A 21,453-nucleotide genomic window follows, 5' to 3' on the forward strand; every position below is an offset into this window, starting at 1 on the left:
CATTTGTTAGTTGTAGACGATTTGATGCAACTAGCTCTCACAACAAGACCAAATATTTCGAGATATATTACACCCATGAGAGGCATTATGATGATGATACAATGTATCGTGATATCGTGAATATATGTTCCCAAGAGTGAAAATGATTGGATATCCGATGATTTTAACCTAAGCAATAAGAACAACGCCGTTACACCAGTGCTGCAGATGTGCTAAGTATTATGGGACATTTAATAATAACAAATATAATAATAGCGAAAACTTATATAGCGCCAAAGTCCGCCTATAAGATGCTTAAGGCGCTTCACATAGATACAATTTAAGGAAAAAAAAAAAAGGCTAAAAAGACTTAATCATTTGTTTGTATTGCATTACTTTTCGCACGATTTATCTAAGACCGGCTTATTGCAACAGGCTTAATGACTGACTAAATAAAGCTAAGACCACCTAAGGCAGAGAGCCGGCTTTAACTGACTGGTCTTAGACTGCTGACTAAGACCGTTTTATTGCAATCCGCCCCAGGTGTTTCCAACCCCCCCAGAAATATGAAAAAATTGATTCATGCATGAATCGTTTCTCAGAAATGTTTTTGGGTGGGAAAAAAATAATCCAAACCATCTGTCTTCAAAGGGAATCCTTTCTGAATCAGTTTATACTACCAACAGCTGCAGTGCATCTCAATGAACTTATCACTCTTTACCAGCCTAATCACACACTCCGCTCCAGCTCATCCGTTTATAAATATTATAAATAGCTTATAAATATATTTTTATATTTATACAATTTTAAGATTGTAATGTGTATGTATAATAGATGTTAAATTTGCATCGGGGATAAAGAATATTAATTTTTGGTTTTTACCCATACACCGATGTGTGTTAGCACTGTATACTCAGTACTTTCCCGAGTCCTGTGAAAAAATATCACATGCATGTTACTCGGGTGGGATTTGAACCCACTACCCTTGCAGTTCTAGAGCAGTGTCTTACCAACTAGACTACCGAGGTTGCCCGGCAGCTAGAGGCAGTTCGATTCCTATGTTTTGGCAGCGGGTACCGCAACGATATAATAGATGTTAAATTTGCATCGGGGATAAAGAATATTAATTTTGGTTTTTACCCATACACTGATGTGTGTTAGCACTGTATACTCAGTACTTTCCCGAGTCCTGTGAAAAAATACCACAGGCATGTTACTTGGCTGGGATCCGAACCCACAACCCTTGCAATTCTAGAGCAGTGTCTTACCAACTAGACTACCGAGGTTGCCCGGCAGCTAGAGGCAGTTTGATTCCTATGTTTTTGCGTAAGAGCGCTATACAAGTGCTTTGTCTACCATTAACCAATCTATATGAGCCTACATGTACCTTTAACTAAAACTGTTTTCCACTCTTATTAATTACTTTTCAATTCAATAAATTTGTTGAGTATTTTCCAATCTATGAACATACGTTTAACCTTTGTATTTTATGTTTAATTTATTCAGTGAGTACATTCCGTAGTGTGATGGAGCAACTTGAAGTTGCCAACGCTGTCAAACAGACCCCACCAACACCTGAGAGTTTAAGACCAGGACAGGCTGTGTGTGCACGCTACCAAGAGGACGGCTTATGGTATAGGGCAAGCATCATCAGAGTTAACCAAGATACTGCAATGGTAAGTTCATTCATTCCGTTACCTTCGCTCAATGCTGCAGGTCTGGTCGTGGTTTCCCTCCTGGTTTCTGATTTCTTTCCGACTGTTGTTGTTTTTAATGGTGTTATTATTATTGTTAACTCAGCATTCACTGGATATGGTGTATTGTTTATCTACATTGTCTCTGCTGCGCCTTGAACATCTGTTTAGATTGATTTGTCGCATTACAAATACCTATATTAGTATTATTATATTATTATTATTTATTGTATTATATTGTATTATGTTTTATTCTAAACTGGAACACACCCCATAACCCTGGGGAGGGTAACAATAATTATAAAAAACAAAATACAGTTAATGAATAAGACGTACGGAAAGGAATTTAACTTGGAACAAAAACAAATACATGTAATCACACAGTTTCATTTTCTTTTAAAACTTAATATTCACTTCAATGCTGGCATTCAATACAATTACGCACAGTTACAATGTATGTTGAAATTGTAAAAGATTTGGGGGTTAAACAAAGCAAATTTACTAGAGTGTGACTCGAACCAGTAACCTCCGGATTAACGTGCCGATGCTCTACCAACTAAGCTATCTAGCCTTATATTGGCGGTGCCCCTATTTTGTCAATATCTTTGTTCGGGGATGCCAGTCAGAACCCATACAACCATTAACTGCCGTGTAGCCAGGGATCACACCCAAATTACAATACAACCTGGGAAGCGGCAGCCAGGGGATCATCTGAAGAAGATGCAACTTTTTGTTTCAGACATCAAACAGTGTAAACCACAAAGAAACTGAGTGGATAAATATTAAATGATTTGGGGTTGAACAAAGAAGTTGGACTAGCGTGGGACTCGAACCAATGACCTCTGGATTTACGTGCCGGAATTATAAAAGAATTATAGTGTGAGTTGGGATCCGGAAATCAGAGAAACAGAGCGCCCGCTGCGTTCTTTCATTACAAGCGTGTACAGTTTTTGCCTTGCATATAGATCGGAACGTTGGATGTGTGTGACCGCGCAACACCAATGGTCTTGGAACCAAGACTATGGACAGACAAACATTTAGAATAACCATGGTATAATCAAAGTCTGGTAACATGGCATAGGACAAATGATGCAGACAATACAATGTGAGACAAGGCAAATTTTCTGTAATTTAGGTGGATGGAATTTTACAGTACTTTGAGGTGTCTATAAAGCTAATTATTATTACTAATATAATAGCTTACAAATTACACTTAGGTTTTTGAATACGAGTCAAGGAAATGAGCTCCTATTTTGTTTTTTTAAACAAAGACAGATAGAGAGGGTGATGATTTTAAAAGAAAAGTAGATTTCAGATCTTTCAGAAGGACCAATCAGAACAGTGCTGACTCTAACCTCAGAATCTCAATAAAGAGACCAGGGCCCAATTTCATAGAGCTGCTAAGCTCAAACATTTGCTTAGCATGAAAATTCTTGCTTGATAAAACAGGATTACCAACAAAATTTCCATTTGTGGTATATTGTTTGTAACTAGTATTCAGCCGTTGTTTGTTCATACTGAAAATCATGTGGGAAAATGGTTGGTAATCCTGTTTTTAACGAGGCAGAAATTTCATGCTAAGCAAATTTGTGTGCTTAGCAGATTAAATTGGGCCCTGTATAGCAAATAATCGTCAGTCTCTTTAAGATAAACTAGAGTAGGCTAGTTGAAGTTAATCATGAGAAGTTCCTTCAATACACTTTGTTAGTGAAAGTAGAAGTCCCGGCCGATTTTCTACCTTCCACTAAGGTAGTAGTCAGTTCTCTTTCAGAACTAAGTACATGTAGTTTCCGGAATTCCCAAATCTGAAGAGAATCACCAGAGCTCGAGTTCGGTGTTCTTATCCGCTTGACCACGACACCCCCAGACACCTTCACAATAAAATATGCTGTTTCATCCACACTCCCACAAACTTCTTATTTTTCAAAAGTAATGAAAATACAGATTGGACTCAAACATGGACAGGTGTGGAGTAGAAAATTTGACTTCCGAATAATCTCGATTGTAATACTTTGAGCTACATATCTTCTACAAAGACTCCATCATTGTACCAGGGTTTTCGTAGTAATTGAAAGTGTAATTTTATGCAAATTTTATACGTTTGGGGAAAGAGAGACAGCGACAATCTATAACTTGCCGAGGGGATACATCAGTCTGCATCCAGTAAAGTCAGAATTGATTGTTAACTAGGAATATTTCATTACACCTAGGGATTTTCAAGTATGTGCCTGGGCTTTATGCACTTGACAAAATCGATCCAGGGACGGACTTTGTTGAAAAATTGTGTTTCACTTTCTCCAATCATGAAAAAAAAGGAAGAAGCTATCATAATATTATCAAAGTCTTATATTAGCGAACGTATCTGCCAAACAAGGTACTCAGGAAGCTGAGTACAAACAAACTTTCAGAAAGATAGGTTATTGCAGTGATGAATTCTTAGACCCATTTATGTACATGTACAGTAGCACCAAATTAGGGTTTACAAGGTGCTATAGCGTATACAGCAGCCACGGCCAGGAACACTGGGGCGGGCGAACCCCTTCTCTTTTCGATAAGTGCACTGGGTTCTTTTACATGCGTTACACAACACATGGGACCAACGGCTTTACTACCCATCCGAAGGATGAAGCAATGGTTAAGTGTCTTGCTTAAGGACACAGTTGTCACGGCTGGGGATTCAAACCCATACTCTGCTGATCACAAACACCAGAGTATGAATTCGGTGCTCTTAACCGCTCGGCCACGACACTTACACTATCGCTTTATTATCACATCCGCCTGCACAAAGGATTCATGACAATACAAACAATAATAACGATGGTACAGAGTCGCGCAAGCGGATGGGTTTCCATTGAAGCCATCTTTAAGAGATATATTTTTCCTTGAGGTGGGGGCTGGAGATAATAAATTCCCACGGGTACTGCTTTTAGTTGATAAGTCATCGAAGAAAACAAGTTTCCCTCTTAGGACGCCACTTATCTTGGTCACTGTCTAAATAATACGTCCATTAACCCGTCCATTACCAGTACGCCAAGACAATGTCCGAGAAAAATAAAGGAAAAACTACAGAGCGGCTTTCCTTCTTGCGAGTTGTGATCGCTCAACAACTCGCCCACTTTACTTGAGCGACACTCAAGAGTGAGCTGCCCGTGAAGTTTGGCGTCAATGAGTAGATTCTGAAATACTAGCAGAAAAAAGAGAATACATCGCAAAAGGTATCGCGTTACCGCTGTTTTAATAAGTTATCATCATAAATATTTGATGTTTGATTATGTAAATGCTACATGTATGTTTATATTGGATTGACCATGGATTTAGTATTCCTGAGTGCTTTTTTCTTAATCTTGAAACACTTGAGGCTTCATGGTAAAAATCCTGTTTTGACGGTTTTGTTTTGTCCTGTGATTCAAGGAAGTGTGAGGTTTAGTATATTATTTGTCTGGTTATGAACCCAAGAAACTTAAAATATTTTGATGAACCGGTCGATATTCTTGTGAGGAGAAGGTGTTAAAGTAATGTTAGTTCTAGATGGAGGAAAAACATTGGCCGTAATTGGTACTCTACCATGTCTACACATGTATCTATTTACACACAGCAATTTAAAGCCATTGGACCATTTCGGTACAGAAAAAAAAAAAAAAGTTCACAGATTTACAAATAACAGGGTTTACAGAAGGTAGTGGTGAAAGACTTCATTTGAAATATTATTCCATGAAATGCTTAACTGTTTGAGAAAACAGTAAAACAATATCAATTCTCAATAACGAGAGTTACAGATTTATTTTAAACACATGTCATGACTAGTGCTGGGCGAATAGTGAATTTTTGTTATTCGGATACCGCTGGCCAACTATCCGAAATTAACCGGATATTCGAATAGTTTTTTTTGCCGCTAGAGGGCGCTATTTAAAAAAAAAAAAAAATTAAATAAATAAAAATATTTTTTTTTTGCCGCTAGAGGGCGCTGTTCGTTTGTGAATGAGATCTTATGGGCGGATTGATATTAGTTTTAGACAGTGTCACTCGGTTCATTCATAAAAATGACCGGATCTAATTTAAAGATGGCGATTTGCTTTTTCTTTTGATCGTGATTGACTCTACGTGAAGGAAAACTTTTGTAATCTTTGAACAAATTACGTCAGAAATGTCATTGTTTTAACTCTTCACGGAGGTGAGCATAGTTAAATACTTAATATATGCTGTTTTATGCTGTCTTAATAGAAGTTTCATAAGGATTCAGACAAAATATTCATATCAGTTGTCGCCCGACGTCCGCGGATATTCGGATATTAAAGAATATCCGGTTACTCGGTTGTAATTACAGAATTATCCGGTTTGTAAATAGGTATTCGCGCCCTATGCGGATATCCGGTTAAGAAAAAAAAGGCATTCGCGGTTACGGATAGGAAAACCTATTCGCCATTAACCGGATATTCGAATAATTCGCCCAGGCCTAGTCATGACATGGCGAAACGCACGGATACAAGGGTGGGTTTTCCCGTTATTTTCTCCCGGCTCTGATGACAGATTGAGCCTAAATTTTCACAGGCCTTGGACAATACTGTTTACCGAAAGGGTCCAATGGCTTTAACTGGGGTCCCTTTTAGGATGGTTGTAAAATGTAGCAATGTTGACAAGGATTTGCAAGAGAACTTGGACAGTAGAAACAATTGTTGTCCTTTCATCACACGAGGTACATTTTGTAAAATTTTACAACATGAGCTAAATTTAGCAAGGAACCCTTGCTAAATTGCCCCTGTGTGAAAGGGGATTTTGTCTCGATGCAAATGCATGGCTTTAGGGACCATAGCCTACAAGCTCTGCTTCTAAAATGGATCCCTCTGCAGTGTCTTCTCATCGAATCTAATCTAATCTAATCTAATCTAATCTAATCTAATCTAATCTAATCTAATCTAATCTAATCTAATCTAATCTAATCTAGTCTAGTCTAGTCTAATCTAATCTAATCTAATCTAATCTAATCTAATCTAATCTAATCTTATCTAATATAATTTGATCTAATCTAGCCTAATCTAATCATTTCTATCAGCACACTACACAGTGCAAATTCAAAGTTAAAAATTAAACAAGTAAAGGATAACAAAATTATAGTAAAAAAAGACAACCATAATAATAACTCAACAAATGAGTTTTAACAAATGACTTAAAGCCATTGGACCCTTTCGGTACAGAAAAAAAAAAAAAAAGTTCACAGATTTACAAATAATTTACAGGGTTTACAGAAGGTAATGGTGAAAGACTTCTCTTGAAATATTAGTCCATGAAATGCTTTACTTTTTGAGAAAACGGTAAAACAATATAAATTCTCGTTAACGAGAATTACGGATTTGTTATAAACACATGTCATGACACGGCGAAACGCGCGAAAACAGGAGTGGGTTTTCCCGTTATTTTCTCCCGACTCCGATGTCCGATTGAGCCTAAATTTCCACAGGATTGTTATTTATATATAAGTTGTGATACACGAAGTGTGGGACTTGGACAATACTGTTTACCGTAAGTGTATAATGGCTTTTAAGGATTAATAGCTGTAGGACGCATGAATGTTTGATGGAAGTTCATGCCATGCCTTGGGAGCAACAACCGAGAAAGCACGATTACCATAATACTTAGTCATCGTAGAATTCACAGGTGGAGGCTCCAGACGAATCTCACTACCCTGCCTTGTTGATCTCGTAAGGCGGAGACCAACCAGGTCAGTGAGGACATGGATCAGCACTGTGACTTTCTCAAATGTTTAATGCATAATGGCAAGAATTTTGAACCGAATCCGTTGTTCAACATATACAGTTCTTGATATCTTTTTACTTTTAAGTTTTTTTACTTTAAACTGATCGCTCTTGATTGATAATGTTTTTTGTTTTTTTTCGGTCTGTGGAAAATAAACGAGCCTCAAACGTTGAACCAGGGGGGAGAATCATTGCAATGGCTAAGCAATCCTTTCAGTTGGACAATCATTATGGGTACTTTTATTTTATGACACAAAACACAAATGCCACAGATAAACTTACACTTGTTGTCGTAAAAGTACCTCAACCCTTTATTGGTTTGCTTCAAAAAAGTTCTGCTATCCGGCTAAAGGTCAAAATGTACAGATTACAAAAACGGTCATTAAAAATGATTAAGTGCATTAGCAGTATGAACAATTACACACAACTGAAAAAAGGAACAAATATTAAGGAATATATAAAAAGGGCTCTTTTATGACAGCTCATGAATCATACCTACATGTATTTCATCGCAGCATCCACACTAAAAACACCTTACACTGTACATGTACCTCTCACAATACATGTAACACAAAAAAAAAATCATTGAATTCTGGCGACTTTATTTATTATGATCCTATATACGGCTCAAGGTTTGAACACCTACATGTAGAATAGTAGCTTTGATGTCAATTGAAGGGGGATGGGGGTGGGGGTCGACTAACCTTTCGTGAAGTCAAACAAAATCCAGCACTGTTTCTACAAATGAAATCCACCTGCTTCAAGGGTACTGGGGGAGGGGGTACAAATAGAAAATGTCCACCCACCCAACACTGAGAAAAACATAATCGTCAAAAAAAATGGACACTGCCAATGGTCTTTTGCTCATCATTGATTGTGGGGGGGGGGGGGGATTTATATTGTCATTAGATGGTGACTTGATGGGTGTGGAAATTTAATACCTTCATTCTATCAACCCTTGGGGACTAGCGGTAATACATGTAGATGCATTGGCGTTGCCCTCTGTGGAATAGTTTTGCCACACCATGCTGCTGTCAATACCAAAGCAGGGGACACTATTGCCAGTATACATTCCACCTGAAGATGAACAGTATGACACGTACATGAATGAAGAGAGCTTTCTTCTGAAGACGAGCAGAGTATACTGTTCGAACTGTTCAGACTGTACAACGGCTCTTCTCACAGCCAACGCTCCCTCAAAGAGATTTACTTTACATCTGCAAGTTAACTATGTATTTAATGTTTCTTCCCATTTATCCACCCCATGCAAAGCTTCAAACAATACTTATTGGTAGATTGCTCAAAGTTTGGGGGCATTAAAACTAATATCTGTTTACATGAGCCACACTTTGGAAGTAAAAAATGTAGGTTTAATATACACGTTCATGTAAAGCTTTCAACATTTATGGGTTTTTTTTCTTCATACAAATAGTACCCAAACCCTTAAATAAACTCTGAAAAATTCATCATAGCAGGTTATCAAAAGTAATTAATAATAACAATAATGACACGCCTTGTGGCTGTCATCAATCAAATCAAGAAAAAGTGGATAGGAATTATTTGACGCTGGCGTATGTCCCATGAACATTATTACTCCTAGTCACTGGGCCATTTATCTCCATCCTCAAACCGTCTCAGCTCCCTGGGGAGTATATACAGCCTGGGCAACAAATATGCACTACTCGGCTAAATCAATCACAAGAACCATCTCTGCCCTCACAGGTAGCCATTTACCCCTGGGTGGAGAGAAGCTATGGTTAAAGGCAGTGGACACTATTGGTAATTGTCAAAGACTAGCCTTCACAGTTGGTGTATCTCAACATATACATAAAATAACAAAGCTGTGAAAATTTGAGCTCAATCGGTCATCAAAGTTGCGAGGTAATAATGAAAGAAGAAAACATCCTTGTCACACAAAGTTGTGTGCGTTTAGATGGTTGATTTCGAGACCTCAAGTTCTAAACTTGAGGTCTCGAAATCAAATTCGTGGAAAATTACTTCTTTCTCCAAAACTATGGCACTTCAGAGGGAGCTGTTTCTCACAATGTCTTATACCACCAACCTCTCCCCATTACTTGTCACCACGAAAGGTGTTATGCTAACAATTATTTTGAGTAATTACCAATAGTGTCCACTGCCTTTAAGTTTCTTGCTCAAACAGCGTACGGCGCTTTGTTACAATGTTTTAAAGTGCTGTAGGCCTATATGAATTTCCTTGAGTGATGTTAATAATAATATTTGGGGATTCTGCCTGGGAGCAGAACAACATTTCTTGCTGAAAAAACATACAAAGACGCCTCTAAACAATGTTTAAAAGTGCTATATAAATTTCCTCGAGCATTGTTATTAACATTCTGCAACCTCATCGCAAATTTTGCTTTGGTTTTGCAGAGATTCATATTTTGATGTTTTTTGTAATATCATTTTTATTTTTTTTTGTAGTGGCCAAACCCAGAGCGTTTTGTAACCGATTTTGTTATTGGATAATTTTAAACTGGACATTATTAGGGACACGTTTGTAGTGAAAAGAAGACAAGTTGACCAGAGCGGGGTTTGAATAAAAAGTCACATCCCCTGTCCATCATAAATGTGGGTGTGATCCCTGGCTACACGACAGGTTGTAGGCTTCTGACTAGCACCCCTGGCGCACAAGGATTTTGTCCTTGGAGATCTATATAACATAAAGGCTAAATGTTTGAGTTGGACATTGGTAGAGTGCCAGCATGTTGAACATGTTGAACATGTAGAGTGTCATGGCCGAGTGGTTAAGAGCATCGAATTCAAGTTCTGGTGCGTTTTCACCGGAGTGTGGGTTCGAATCCCGGTCGTGACACTTGTGTCCTTGAGCAAGATACTTTACTATAATTGCTTCTCTTCACCCAGGGGAATAAATGGGTACCTGCGAGGGTAGAGGTTGATATTGTGAATGAAAAAGCCTTTGGAGCGATATAAACTGTTGCCCAGGTTGTATACTCCCAAGGGAGCTGAGAAACATTTAAAAAAAGGGATGTTATTGGTAGTCTAGTGCTGGGCGAATAGTGAATTTTTGTTATTCGGATACCGCTGGCCAACTATCCGAAATTAACCGGATATTCGAATAGTTTTTTTTGCCGCTAGAGGGCGCTATTTAAAAAAAAAAAAAAAATTAAATAAATAAAAATATTTTTTTTTTGCCGCTAGAGGGCGCTGTTCGTTTGTGAATGAGATCTTATGGGCGGATTGATATTAGTTTTAGACAGTGTCACTCGGTTCATTCATAAAAATGACCGGATCTAATTTAAAGATGGCGATTTGCTTTTTCTTTTGATCGTGATTGACTCTACGTGAAGGAAAACTTTTGTAATCTTTGAACAAATTACGTCAGAAATGTCATTGTTTTAACTCTTCACGGAGGTGAGCATAGTTAAATACTTAATATATGCTGTTTTATGCTGTCTTAATAGAAGTTTCATAAGGATTCAGACAAAATATTCATATCAGTTGTCGCCCGACGTCCGCGGATATTCGGATATTAAAGAATATCCGGTTACTCGGTTGTAATTACAGAATTATCCGGTTTGTAAATAGGTATTCGCGCCCTATGCGGATATCCGGTTAAGAAAAAAAAGGCATTCGCGGTTACGGATAGGAAAACCTATTCGCCATTAACCGGATATTCGAATAATTCGCCCAGGCCTAGTTATTGGCCCTATGACCAGGGCACTAATGTAAAGCGCTTAGAGAATTAAGTGTTAGTTATTAGGCGCTATATAAATCGAAAGTTATTATTATTATTATTATTATTATTATTATTATTATTATTATTATTATTATTATTATTATTATTATTATTATTTTTATTATTATTATTATTATTATTATTATTATTATTATTATTATTATTATTATTATTATTATTATTATTATTATTATTATTATTATTATTATTATTATTATTATTATTATTATTATTATTATTATTATTATTATTATTATTATTATTATTATTATTATTATTATTATTATTATTATTATTATTATTATTATTATTATTATTATTATTATTATTATTATTATTATTATTATTATTATTATTATTATTATTATTATTATTATTATTATTATTATTATTATTATTATTATTATTATTATTATTATTATTATTATTATTATTATTATTATTATTATTATTATTATTATTATTATTATTATTATTATTATTATTATTATTATTATTATTATTATTATTATTATTATTATTATTATTATTATTATTATTATTATTATTATTATTATTATTATTATTATTATTATTATTATTATTATTATTATTATTATTATTATTATTATTATTATTATTATTATTATTATTATTATTATTATTATTATTATTATTATTATTATTATTATTATTATTATTATTATTATTATTATTATTATTATTATTATTATTATTATTATTATTATTATTATTATTATTATTATTATTATTATTATTATTATTATTATTATTATTATTATTATTATTATTATTATTATTATTATTATTATTATTATTATTATTATTATTATTATTATTATTATTATGTTGAAGGCAGTGGACACTATTGGTAACTACTCAAAATAATTATTAGCATAAAACCTTACTTCGTAACGAGTAATGGGGAGAGTTTGATGGTATGAAACATTGTGAGAAACGGCTCCTTTTGAAGTGTTGTACATTGTGGTATGACAAGGGTGTTTTTTTCTTTCTTTATTATCTCGCAACTTCGACGACCAATTGAGCTCTAATTTTCACAGGTTTGTTATTTTATCCATATGTTGAGATACACCAAGTGAGAAGACTGGTCTTTGACAATTACCAACAGTGTCCACTGTCTTTAATCCGAAGGTCGCACGTGCAAATTCCACCACAGAAAATGTTCATTGACAATATCTCACGTCCATCAGCAATCGACAACAATTGTTATTACATGTATACTTAAATTGTCTACTGTCTGTATGTGTATTTTTTTTATTTTGAAACAGCATCACTGTCAAATATTATTCAGGACAACAAAATTACTACAAAAATTGTTTTCTGGGAGAATAATTCCACGCAACTCTAGGAATACAAATTTATGGATGAAGTGGGGCTTACTTCGTTTATTTTGATCCATTAATGGCAGTGTTTCTGTACCTAATACAATGATCACGTCATAACGATTTTTGCCATGTGGTTTTGTCGTAATTAAAATCAGCTCTAGCCTGGAGAGCGGAAATTAAAAACACATCTTTACCATCCTTGACTTCCACATTAGCTTTTCCCGCTCTGAGGCGGTTAATTCTAAACGTTTGTGGCAGGATCAATTAAAATTTAATAAAAGACATGTTTTTTTAATGAGTTTGGAGAGATTTGTGTCTTAATATCAACGATCTTAACGCCACTGCCTGCCCCTGCCATGGATTATTGGATAATAATAACATCTGGACGGTACATGTAGGTGGTCATCAGACATGCTTTGTTTTTGAAAGGGCAAGGGCATCAAGGCATGTTCTTGTTGGTAAAGGGCACCCTATGAGGAAAATGTAAATTCCTACTGGAACATTTTAAAGGCATGAAGGCGTTGACAGTATTGGGCCTGGATGTAGGGTTCTGCCCAGTCGGTGCCAGAAAACCCGCCCTGCTCTTAGGATTCCCAAAATACAAACTGGAAGAATTCCCTGTTTCAAACCACCACACATGTTCGATATTTTAAATTACCGTTGCAATTTCCGTTCAAAGGTTTTCAACGAAATGTAAAAACGGGTATTTACCAGTAAAAATGGTATCTGAAGCCATTTATTTTGAGCACTTCTCTGATTTGAGTCTGTTTATATTGATCTAGCATATAACTGATCCATCTCGCAATGGTTTCAAGGGAGACATTTTTTTCCACCACTAAAGAAATCCTTGGCAGAACCGTGTGGGTGGTGGGGGAAGAGCAGTTATATTGAGGGCAAAGTCACTAGTAGGCCTTGTCTGTTTTGTAGCAAATGATCAATAATCAGCTGACTGATGACTGTACATAAATGATCACCAGTGATTTTCTTGCTGTTTATTAATATTATTATTATTATTATTATTATTATTTTATTTGCCATAACAGTACAAAACAAAATACATTAAAGGAACACGTTGCCTTGGATCGGACGAGTTGCTCAAAACAAAAGCGTTTGTAACCGTTTTTTATAAAATGCATATGGTTGGAAAGATGTTTTAAAAGTAGAATACAATGATCCACACAAGTTTGCCTCGAAATTGCGTGGTTTTCCTTCTACTGTGCGAACTAACATGGTCGGCCATTTATGGGAGTCAAAATTTTGACCCCCATAAATGGCCGACGTGATTGTCGACGAGGTAAAAGGAAAACCACGCAATTTCGAGGCATGTTTGTGTGGATCATTGTATTCTACTTTTACAACATCTTTCTACCCATATGCATTTTATAAAAAACGGTTACAAACGCTTTTCAAAGACCAACTCGACCGATCCAAGGCAACGTGTTCCTTTAACAATATACCCCGAGATGGGCAAGGGTCAACAAAAGCAAATACATACTATGATCCGTAGATCTGTTGCCCCACATCTGGGGTACACAATAAAATTAATATAGATTTAACATAATATAGTACACAAAGAAATAAGCAGACAATTGTACAACCAATAGTGAATAATAAATATCTAATAAGAAAACATAAATTCAAAATCTAATAAGAACAAAAAATAAATTAAAAATAACAGATAAGGTAAGGATAAACGCTAAAAGGAAATAAATAAAGAAATAAAAAGTAAACGTGTAGATAACTTAAAACGACATAAAATATTGCACAAGTCGTTGGGCTAAAGTTACTATTCAGTAGATTCATCGGATTGGCAGACAGAAAATCTAATTTGATAAACTTTTGGACTGGGTTTCGATTCACTCATTGAATGTGGCTGGACATTTTTCTCCCATTTTTAATTTTGTTTTCTCCTTTAAATAGCAATGACTAGTAATCTTGGTGCTCTGTTGTTGATCTCTGAGAGCCACAACGGTCGATACTATTTTTATATATTTTCATTAAAATTGATTTTATGGCGTGCGTTCTTGAGGGAATTGGTAGACTGTCGAAAAGCAACAATCGCCACAGGTACAAACATACGTCATCATGAGTTGTAAGATCAATTTTTGATAGTGTTGCTTTTGCTGATTGTCAATGTTGTCATGGAAATAACTATCAGCGTGTCATTCTAGTGAATGGTGGATGGAAGAGGGTATGCGTAATGAAAGATTACTCTTATAGTTTGAGTCTGTGGTAAGCAGTTTCGTATTTATTTTTACCGTAACTGTATGTCTTTAATGCATGCCACTGAGGCAATGCCCTCAATTGTCCTGGTCTTGTTCTTTGTGGCCTTTCATAAGTTTCCCATTGACTTTTCTGAGGAAGTGTTATACCCAGCATCTCATCTACCATCTACGGACAATCTTTTTTTCCTAGAACACTGAAACTATGGAATAGTCTTCCACAATCCCTCAGAAATTCCAAATCCCACCAAATCTTCAAAAGTAGGTACATTCACAACCTTGGCCTAAACGACAACAACATAAAACCGAATTAGACGACGCTCTCCTGACTTCCTTGTTAAGTTCCCCAGCGGAAGCTTCAGGAGGAAAACCTACAAAGTACCAAGTACCAAGTTATTGCAAAATGAAAATGGCCTTGCCCTTTCATAATGTTCAAAGATTAAACTCCAGGCCTGTCAGTCTGTCAGTGCACTACCCTCCAACTCGGGGTACCATTGCCCTCTGTTGCCCTTGGTCTTGGCCTCGGTGTCTTTCAAAAGTTTCCCATTGACTTTGAGATTTTCCATGGGAAGTGCCATTCCAAATTGAAAATGGCCTTGCCCTTTCAACATGTTCAAAGATGAAACTCCAGGCCTGTCAGTCTGTCAGTGCACTACCCTCCAACTCGGGGTACCATTGCCCTCTGTTTCCCTTGGTCTTGGCCCCGGTGTCTTTCAAAAGTTTCCCATTGACTTTGAGATTTTCCATGGGAAGTGCCATTCCAAATTGAAAATGGCCTTGCCCTTTCAACATGTTCAAAGATGAAACTCCAGGCCTGTCGGTCTGTCGGTGCACTACCCTCCAACTCGGGGTACCATTGCCCTCTGTTTCCCTTGGTCTTGGCCCCGGTGTCTTTCAAAAGTTTCCCATTGACTTTGAGATTTTCCATGGGAAGTGCCATTCCAAATTGAAAATGGCCTTGCCCTTTCAACATGTTCAAAGATGAAACTCCAGGCCTGTCGGTCTGTCGGTGCACTACCCTCCAACTCGGGGTACCATTGCCCTCTGTTACCCTTGGTCTTGGCCTCGGTGTCTTTCAAAAGTTTCCCATTGACTTAAAGATTTTCCAATGGTAGTGCCCTTTGCAAAACGAAAATGGCCTTACCTTTTCAAAGATTAAACTCCAGGCCTGTCAGTCTGCCAGTGCACTTCCCTCCAACTTAGGGCACCATTGCCCTCTGTCGCCCCTGATCTTGGCCTTAATTGGTTCCTTTCAAAAGTTTCCAATCGACTTTAAGATTGTCCAAAAGTGCCCTTTGCAAAATGAAAATGGCCTTGCCCTTTCAACATATTCAATGATAAAACTCCAGTGCACTACCCTCCAAGTCAAGGTATCATCTTCAAACGACAGTTTACCCGCCTTATGAAAATGAAGACGATCGCTTCCCGGCATTCCTGTTGTGTTTAGAAAAATCTAGGCTTGAGGTAAGATAAAGTGACGTGTGCAATTTACCCTCCTCATCCCACCGTTACTCCGCTCGTACGCTGCGTAAAAGTGCCACTCACCGATAAAATGAATACCAGCTCGGTTACCAGTGCGGCGAAACCTGAATCCGCCGAGCTGAGCACATCCTTTACATCTCTGTAACATTCCATCCCGAGAGAGTTTTCCCCTCCAAGATCCGGCTAATCATTTCAAGCTAACGAGGGCTGGAAATCTGAACCGGGGGGGTATTAGTGGCCAGCTCGGCCCAGAAGCATCATGTTTGATCTTCCCAAACACAGTATAACAAGGGCAGTATGATTGTCTTTTTTCTTCTGGACTGGGATCAGGTGGGTGTGCAGCGTGTCGTTGCGTCCACACAATGAGTCCATTGACCCTGGTAATTGACACTGAGATGTGGAGGCACGTATATTTACGCATGCACTCCCATTGGAAAGAGCGGTATTAAAATGCATTGAGGGCCAATTGGCCATTGAGGTGTGCGCATTAATAGCTTAATCAATCTTGGTTAATGGGAATTTGCATCGGGATAAAGGATAATAAGTTTGGTTTCTGACCTATATTCACCGATGTGTGTAAGCGCTATATTCTCAGTAGCTACAGGCAGTTAAAATCCTACTTTCTTTTTTTTTTTTTTAATCAAAATAACCAATTTTGGTCATTCATTAAAGGCACTGGATACTATTGGTAATTACTCAACAATTCCTAGCATAACAACTTACTTGGTAATGAGCAATGGAGAGCTGTTGAAAGTATGAAACATCATGAGAATCGGATCCCTCTGAAGTAATGTAGTTTTTTTGAGATAGGGGTAATTATTTTCTCATTCAATATATTTATAGACTTCAGGCATGGAATCCTTTTTAGGCATCTGAAAGCAAACAAATGTGTGCAACAAGGGTGTTTTTTTCCTTACGTTATTCTCTTGAAACTTTGTTGAGTCCAAATTGTCACAGATTTGTTATTTTATGCATAATGTTGGGATACATCAAGTGAGAATATTGTTTTTTTTTTTACATTTATCAAATATGTTCAGTACCTTATATCAGCTCTATGAAATTGTTCCACGGTGATACCATAAACTGAGAAGTCTCCCGAACACCCTAGCAATCTACTCCGCGGTAGTAGCATTAAAGGCAGTGGACACTATTGGTAATTACTCAAAATAATTATGAGCATAAAAACCTACTTGGTTACGAGGAATGGAGAGAGGTTGATAGTATAAAGCAATGTGAGAAACGGCTCCCTCTGAAGTCCCATAGTTTTCGAGAAAAAAGTAATTTTCAACGAATTTGATTTTGAGACCTCAGATTTAGAATTTGAGGTCTCAAAATCAAGCATCTAAACACACACAACTTCGTGTGACAAGGGTTATTTTTCTTTCATTATTATCTCGCAACTGCGATGACCGATCGAGCTGAAATTTTCACATGTTAGTTATTTTATGCAACGTTGAGATACACCAAGTGAGAAGACTGGTCTTTGACAATTACCAATAGTGTCCACTGTCTTTAAGCAAGACAGTTCTCTAACGGTCTTGTCACACGAGGCAACTTTTACAGGCAACCAACTGCAGTGTATGCTTCAGGACCACTTTGGTAGCACATGACACATTTTTCGAACATTGTCTTACGATCAACAAGAAAAATACGTGAACATTGAAATGTGAATGCCTTTCCTTCTTTGAGCTTGCGTGGAAGTGGTTGCTTGTAAATTGCCTCGTGTGACATGGCCCTAAGACATGAAAGAACAAACTCTTTCTGGCAAGTAGATACACACATGCTGACATGGTGTTACCGCAAACCAAATACATGTATATATTGATACCATAAACTTTGTAGTTGTAGTCTTAGGATTTGAAATCATGGAACTGAAATCATGGATTTTCTAAACATAAAAACCTACTTTTTTGTTACATATTTCTTTGAAATAAAATCTTTGGAATAACTGCCATCTGCATTTTCAGTATAGTCAATTTAACCATAAACTTTTCACTCAAAATTGTACACCTCTTAGGATAGCACACACACAACATTAGTAACTGTCAATTACCAGAATGCACATTTCAAGCGACCCAATTTATACAAATAGCATCCCCCCTGGGTCCTCCGAAAGTTTAAGCTCAATCAGTCACCAGAAACACAAGAAAATGGGGTTTAACACCATTTTAACGTGAAGTTAGAGATTTGCAATTTCTGTCCACTTTCCTTAAAAAAACTCATTCTACATGTATATTGGAAGTTGAGTGCATCACCAAACATAATCCCAGATCCATTAGGTAAAAAAAAATTTGGTCTTGTTGAGTATAACTCCATCAAATTTTACCTCAATCTTGTTTTGCAGTGAATGTCAAACTTACAATTAACGTCTCTCTGTAACTGCAGAGTTTTTTACCATGTCGTTTTGGTGGCAAAGGCACAAGGGATTTTTCCCTCCATGACTCGGAATAGAAATGTAGACAGATGGATCATCTGGTAGTCATGGTTACCGACCATTCTCTTTTTGTTGTCCGATGAGATTGGTTGATTGGATTCCAGGGCCCTCTCTGTTTATCGATGTAGTGCCATCTTTGTGTGGCGATGAATTGACCGAGACAATGAGCCATTGTGCCTCATTTGGGAGGCGGATTTTAGTGTTGCGCTGAAATTTTATGTGCAAAGAATGGTTGAATGTATGCAATGCACATATGCATAGAAATACCAACGTTGAACACTGCCCGTTATGCACTCGTTTTACAAAGGTTGAAAATCAAAACGCCTTACTTTCAAAGACCTAATTTTTAACTCAACTTCATTGATTGTCGTTTCAATGCACAGCATCAATCACAGCGAGGCCTAATTGGGAAGAATTGTCAGAAATTATGAAAGGGGAAAAATCAGAGCGTAACCTAATTCTGTAAGACTGACAATAAGCGTTAAAGGGATGAGAAATTGCCAAACATTACACACCACAAGGCCAGATGGCTACTTCAAGGTGATGGCTGCGTGTACACTCTGCTGATTTGGGCTATGGACTACATGTATCACAACTGGCACGGCCTTATTTCTTCATTGTATTCCCTGATCTGAAACAGGGTTACCCCTTCACAGCCCTTGGTAGTATAGTGGTAAGTACATGTATCCCCGAGGTTCGATTCCCCGCTGGGGAGAATGCAATTTTACCGTCCTCAAATCTGACCTCAATCGTCTAGAATCGTTCCACATGACGTGTCGACGATAAATTATCGGCATCGATGAGGTCACCCAAAGAACATGTCTGCCCACAACCAACCAACTAATTCAACGCCGCCGCTCTGCCTTTTTCGGTCATGTCGCTCGCCTACCTGACAACATCCCAGCTAAAAAAGCTTGATCATCCTGGGCCCAACAACTTGGCCGGCCTAGCGAAACCGCCAACATGTGGCATGAGGCTGTAGAACGTGGACACAGGAGATCAGTGCGACTGACCCTACTGTCTCTGCAGTTGATTGATTGATTGACAGTCCATAAGGATGTATACATACATGTACATGTAGACTTGGGAATTATCCACTGGGAGCCTAGCTGGTAGAGCAGAATGCACTACATTCCAAACTTTTTACGAAGCAATTATTGATAAAGCCCCTTGCTAAAGGGCAAAAGTGTCATGACATGGTATTAATTAAAATCCACACTCTGCTGCTGACAACACCAGAGCTTTAGTCCAGTGAACTAAACTGCTCAGCCACGACACGCTTTTCGTATTTAGTCAAAATAGTATGACCATAAAAACGTGTCGTTGCGGTACCCACTGCCAAAACATAGGATTCGAACTGCCTCTAGCTACTGGGCAATGTCTGCTGTCTAGTTGGTGAGACACTGCTCTAGAATTGCCAGGGTCGTGGGTTTGAATCCCACCCAAGTAACATGCCTGTGGTATTTTTTCACAGGACTTGGGGGAAGTACCGAGTATACAGTGCTAACACACATCGGTGTATGGGTAAAAACCAAAATTAATATTCTTTATCCCCGATGCAAATTTAACATCTATTAAAAAACGGACTTGGTCAAGAGCACTAGAGAGCAGTTAAAGGAACACGTTGCCTTGGATCGGTCGAGTTGGTCTTTGGAAAGCGTTTATAACCGTTTTTTATAAAATGCATATGGCTGGAAAGATGTTGTAAAAGTAGAATACAATGATCCACACAAACATGCCTCGAAATTGCGTGGTTTTCCCTTAACCTTGTCGACTAACACGTCGGCCATTTATGGGGGTCAAAATTTTGACTCTCATAAATGGCCGACCATGTTAGTTCGCACAGTAGAAGGAAAACCACGCAATTTCGAGGCAAACTTGTGTGGATCATTGTATTCTACTTTTAAAACATCTTTCCAACCATATGCATTATATAAAAAAATGGTTACAAACGCTTTTGTTTTGACCAACTCGTCCGATCCAAGGCAACGTGTTCCTTTAATAATACTCTTAGCTTGCATCTGTGCATGTACTACTATATTTTTGTCTATATGATTTTGTATTTCTTACTGTGAGTATTGAAATAAATCTTTCATTGAATTGAATAGAATTACTATACACACTACTCCAGTATGCTGTTGTTTAAAGACACTATCAGTAATTGTCAAAAACCATTCTTCTCACTTGGTGTATCTCAACATATGCAAAAAATAACAAACCTGTGAAAATTTGAACTCGATTGGTCGTCGAAGTTGTGAGATAATAATGGAAAACAAAACACCCTGTCACACAAAGTTTTGTGCTTTCAGATGCTTGATTTCGGGACCTCAAATAATGCTGAGGTCTCGAAAACTACGTTACATCAGAGGGAGCCGTTTCTCACAATGTTTTTTACTATCAACAGCTCTCCATTGCTTGTTACCAAGTAAGTTTTTATTCTAATAATTATTTTGAGTAATTTTCAATAGTGTCCAATGCCTTTTAATTGATGATGTTGTTTTAATTCTTCACAGGTTCGTTATGTAGACTTTGGTAACACTGAGGAGGTAGCCATTAACAGCATTCACACCAAGCCTTTCATGATAGACATGCCCCAGCAGAGTAGAGATTGCGTTCTCATCGGTCTACGACCGGTAAGTCAAATCTGTGGTTCTTTTAAAGCCATTGGACCCTTTCGGTCAACAGTATTGTCCAAGGCCCACACTTTGTGTATCACAACTTCTATATATAAAATAACAAACCTGTGAAAATTTAGGCTCAATCGGTCATCGGTGTCGGGAGAAAATAACGGGAAAACGCACCCTTGTATCCGCACGCTTCACCGTGTC

General features: G+C 37.3%; 1 protein-coding gene across 2 annotated transcripts in view; it reads left to right on the forward strand.

Moving 5' to 3' along the window:
- Window positions 1-21,453, forward strand: part of LOC139946718 (RING finger protein 17-like) — a 227,792-nt gene that overhangs the window by 65,830 nt on the left and 140,509 nt on the right. For both annotated transcript variants that reach the window (XM_071944371.1, XM_071944372.1), the window contains exons 28-29: window positions 1,486-1,655; window positions 21,139-21,258. In XM_071944371.1, the coding sequence (XP_071800472.1) occupies window positions 1,486-1,655; window positions 21,139-21,258 (290 nt within the window). The remainder of the gene's footprint in view (window positions 1-1,485; window positions 1,656-21,138; window positions 21,259-21,453) is intronic.

The sequence above is a fragment of the Asterias amurensis genome, chromosome 14, assembly GCF_032118995.1.
Source record: "Asterias amurensis chromosome 14, ASM3211899v1".
Lineage (NCBI taxonomy): Eukaryota > Metazoa > Echinodermata > Asteroidea > Forcipulatida > Asteriidae > Asterias > Asterias amurensis.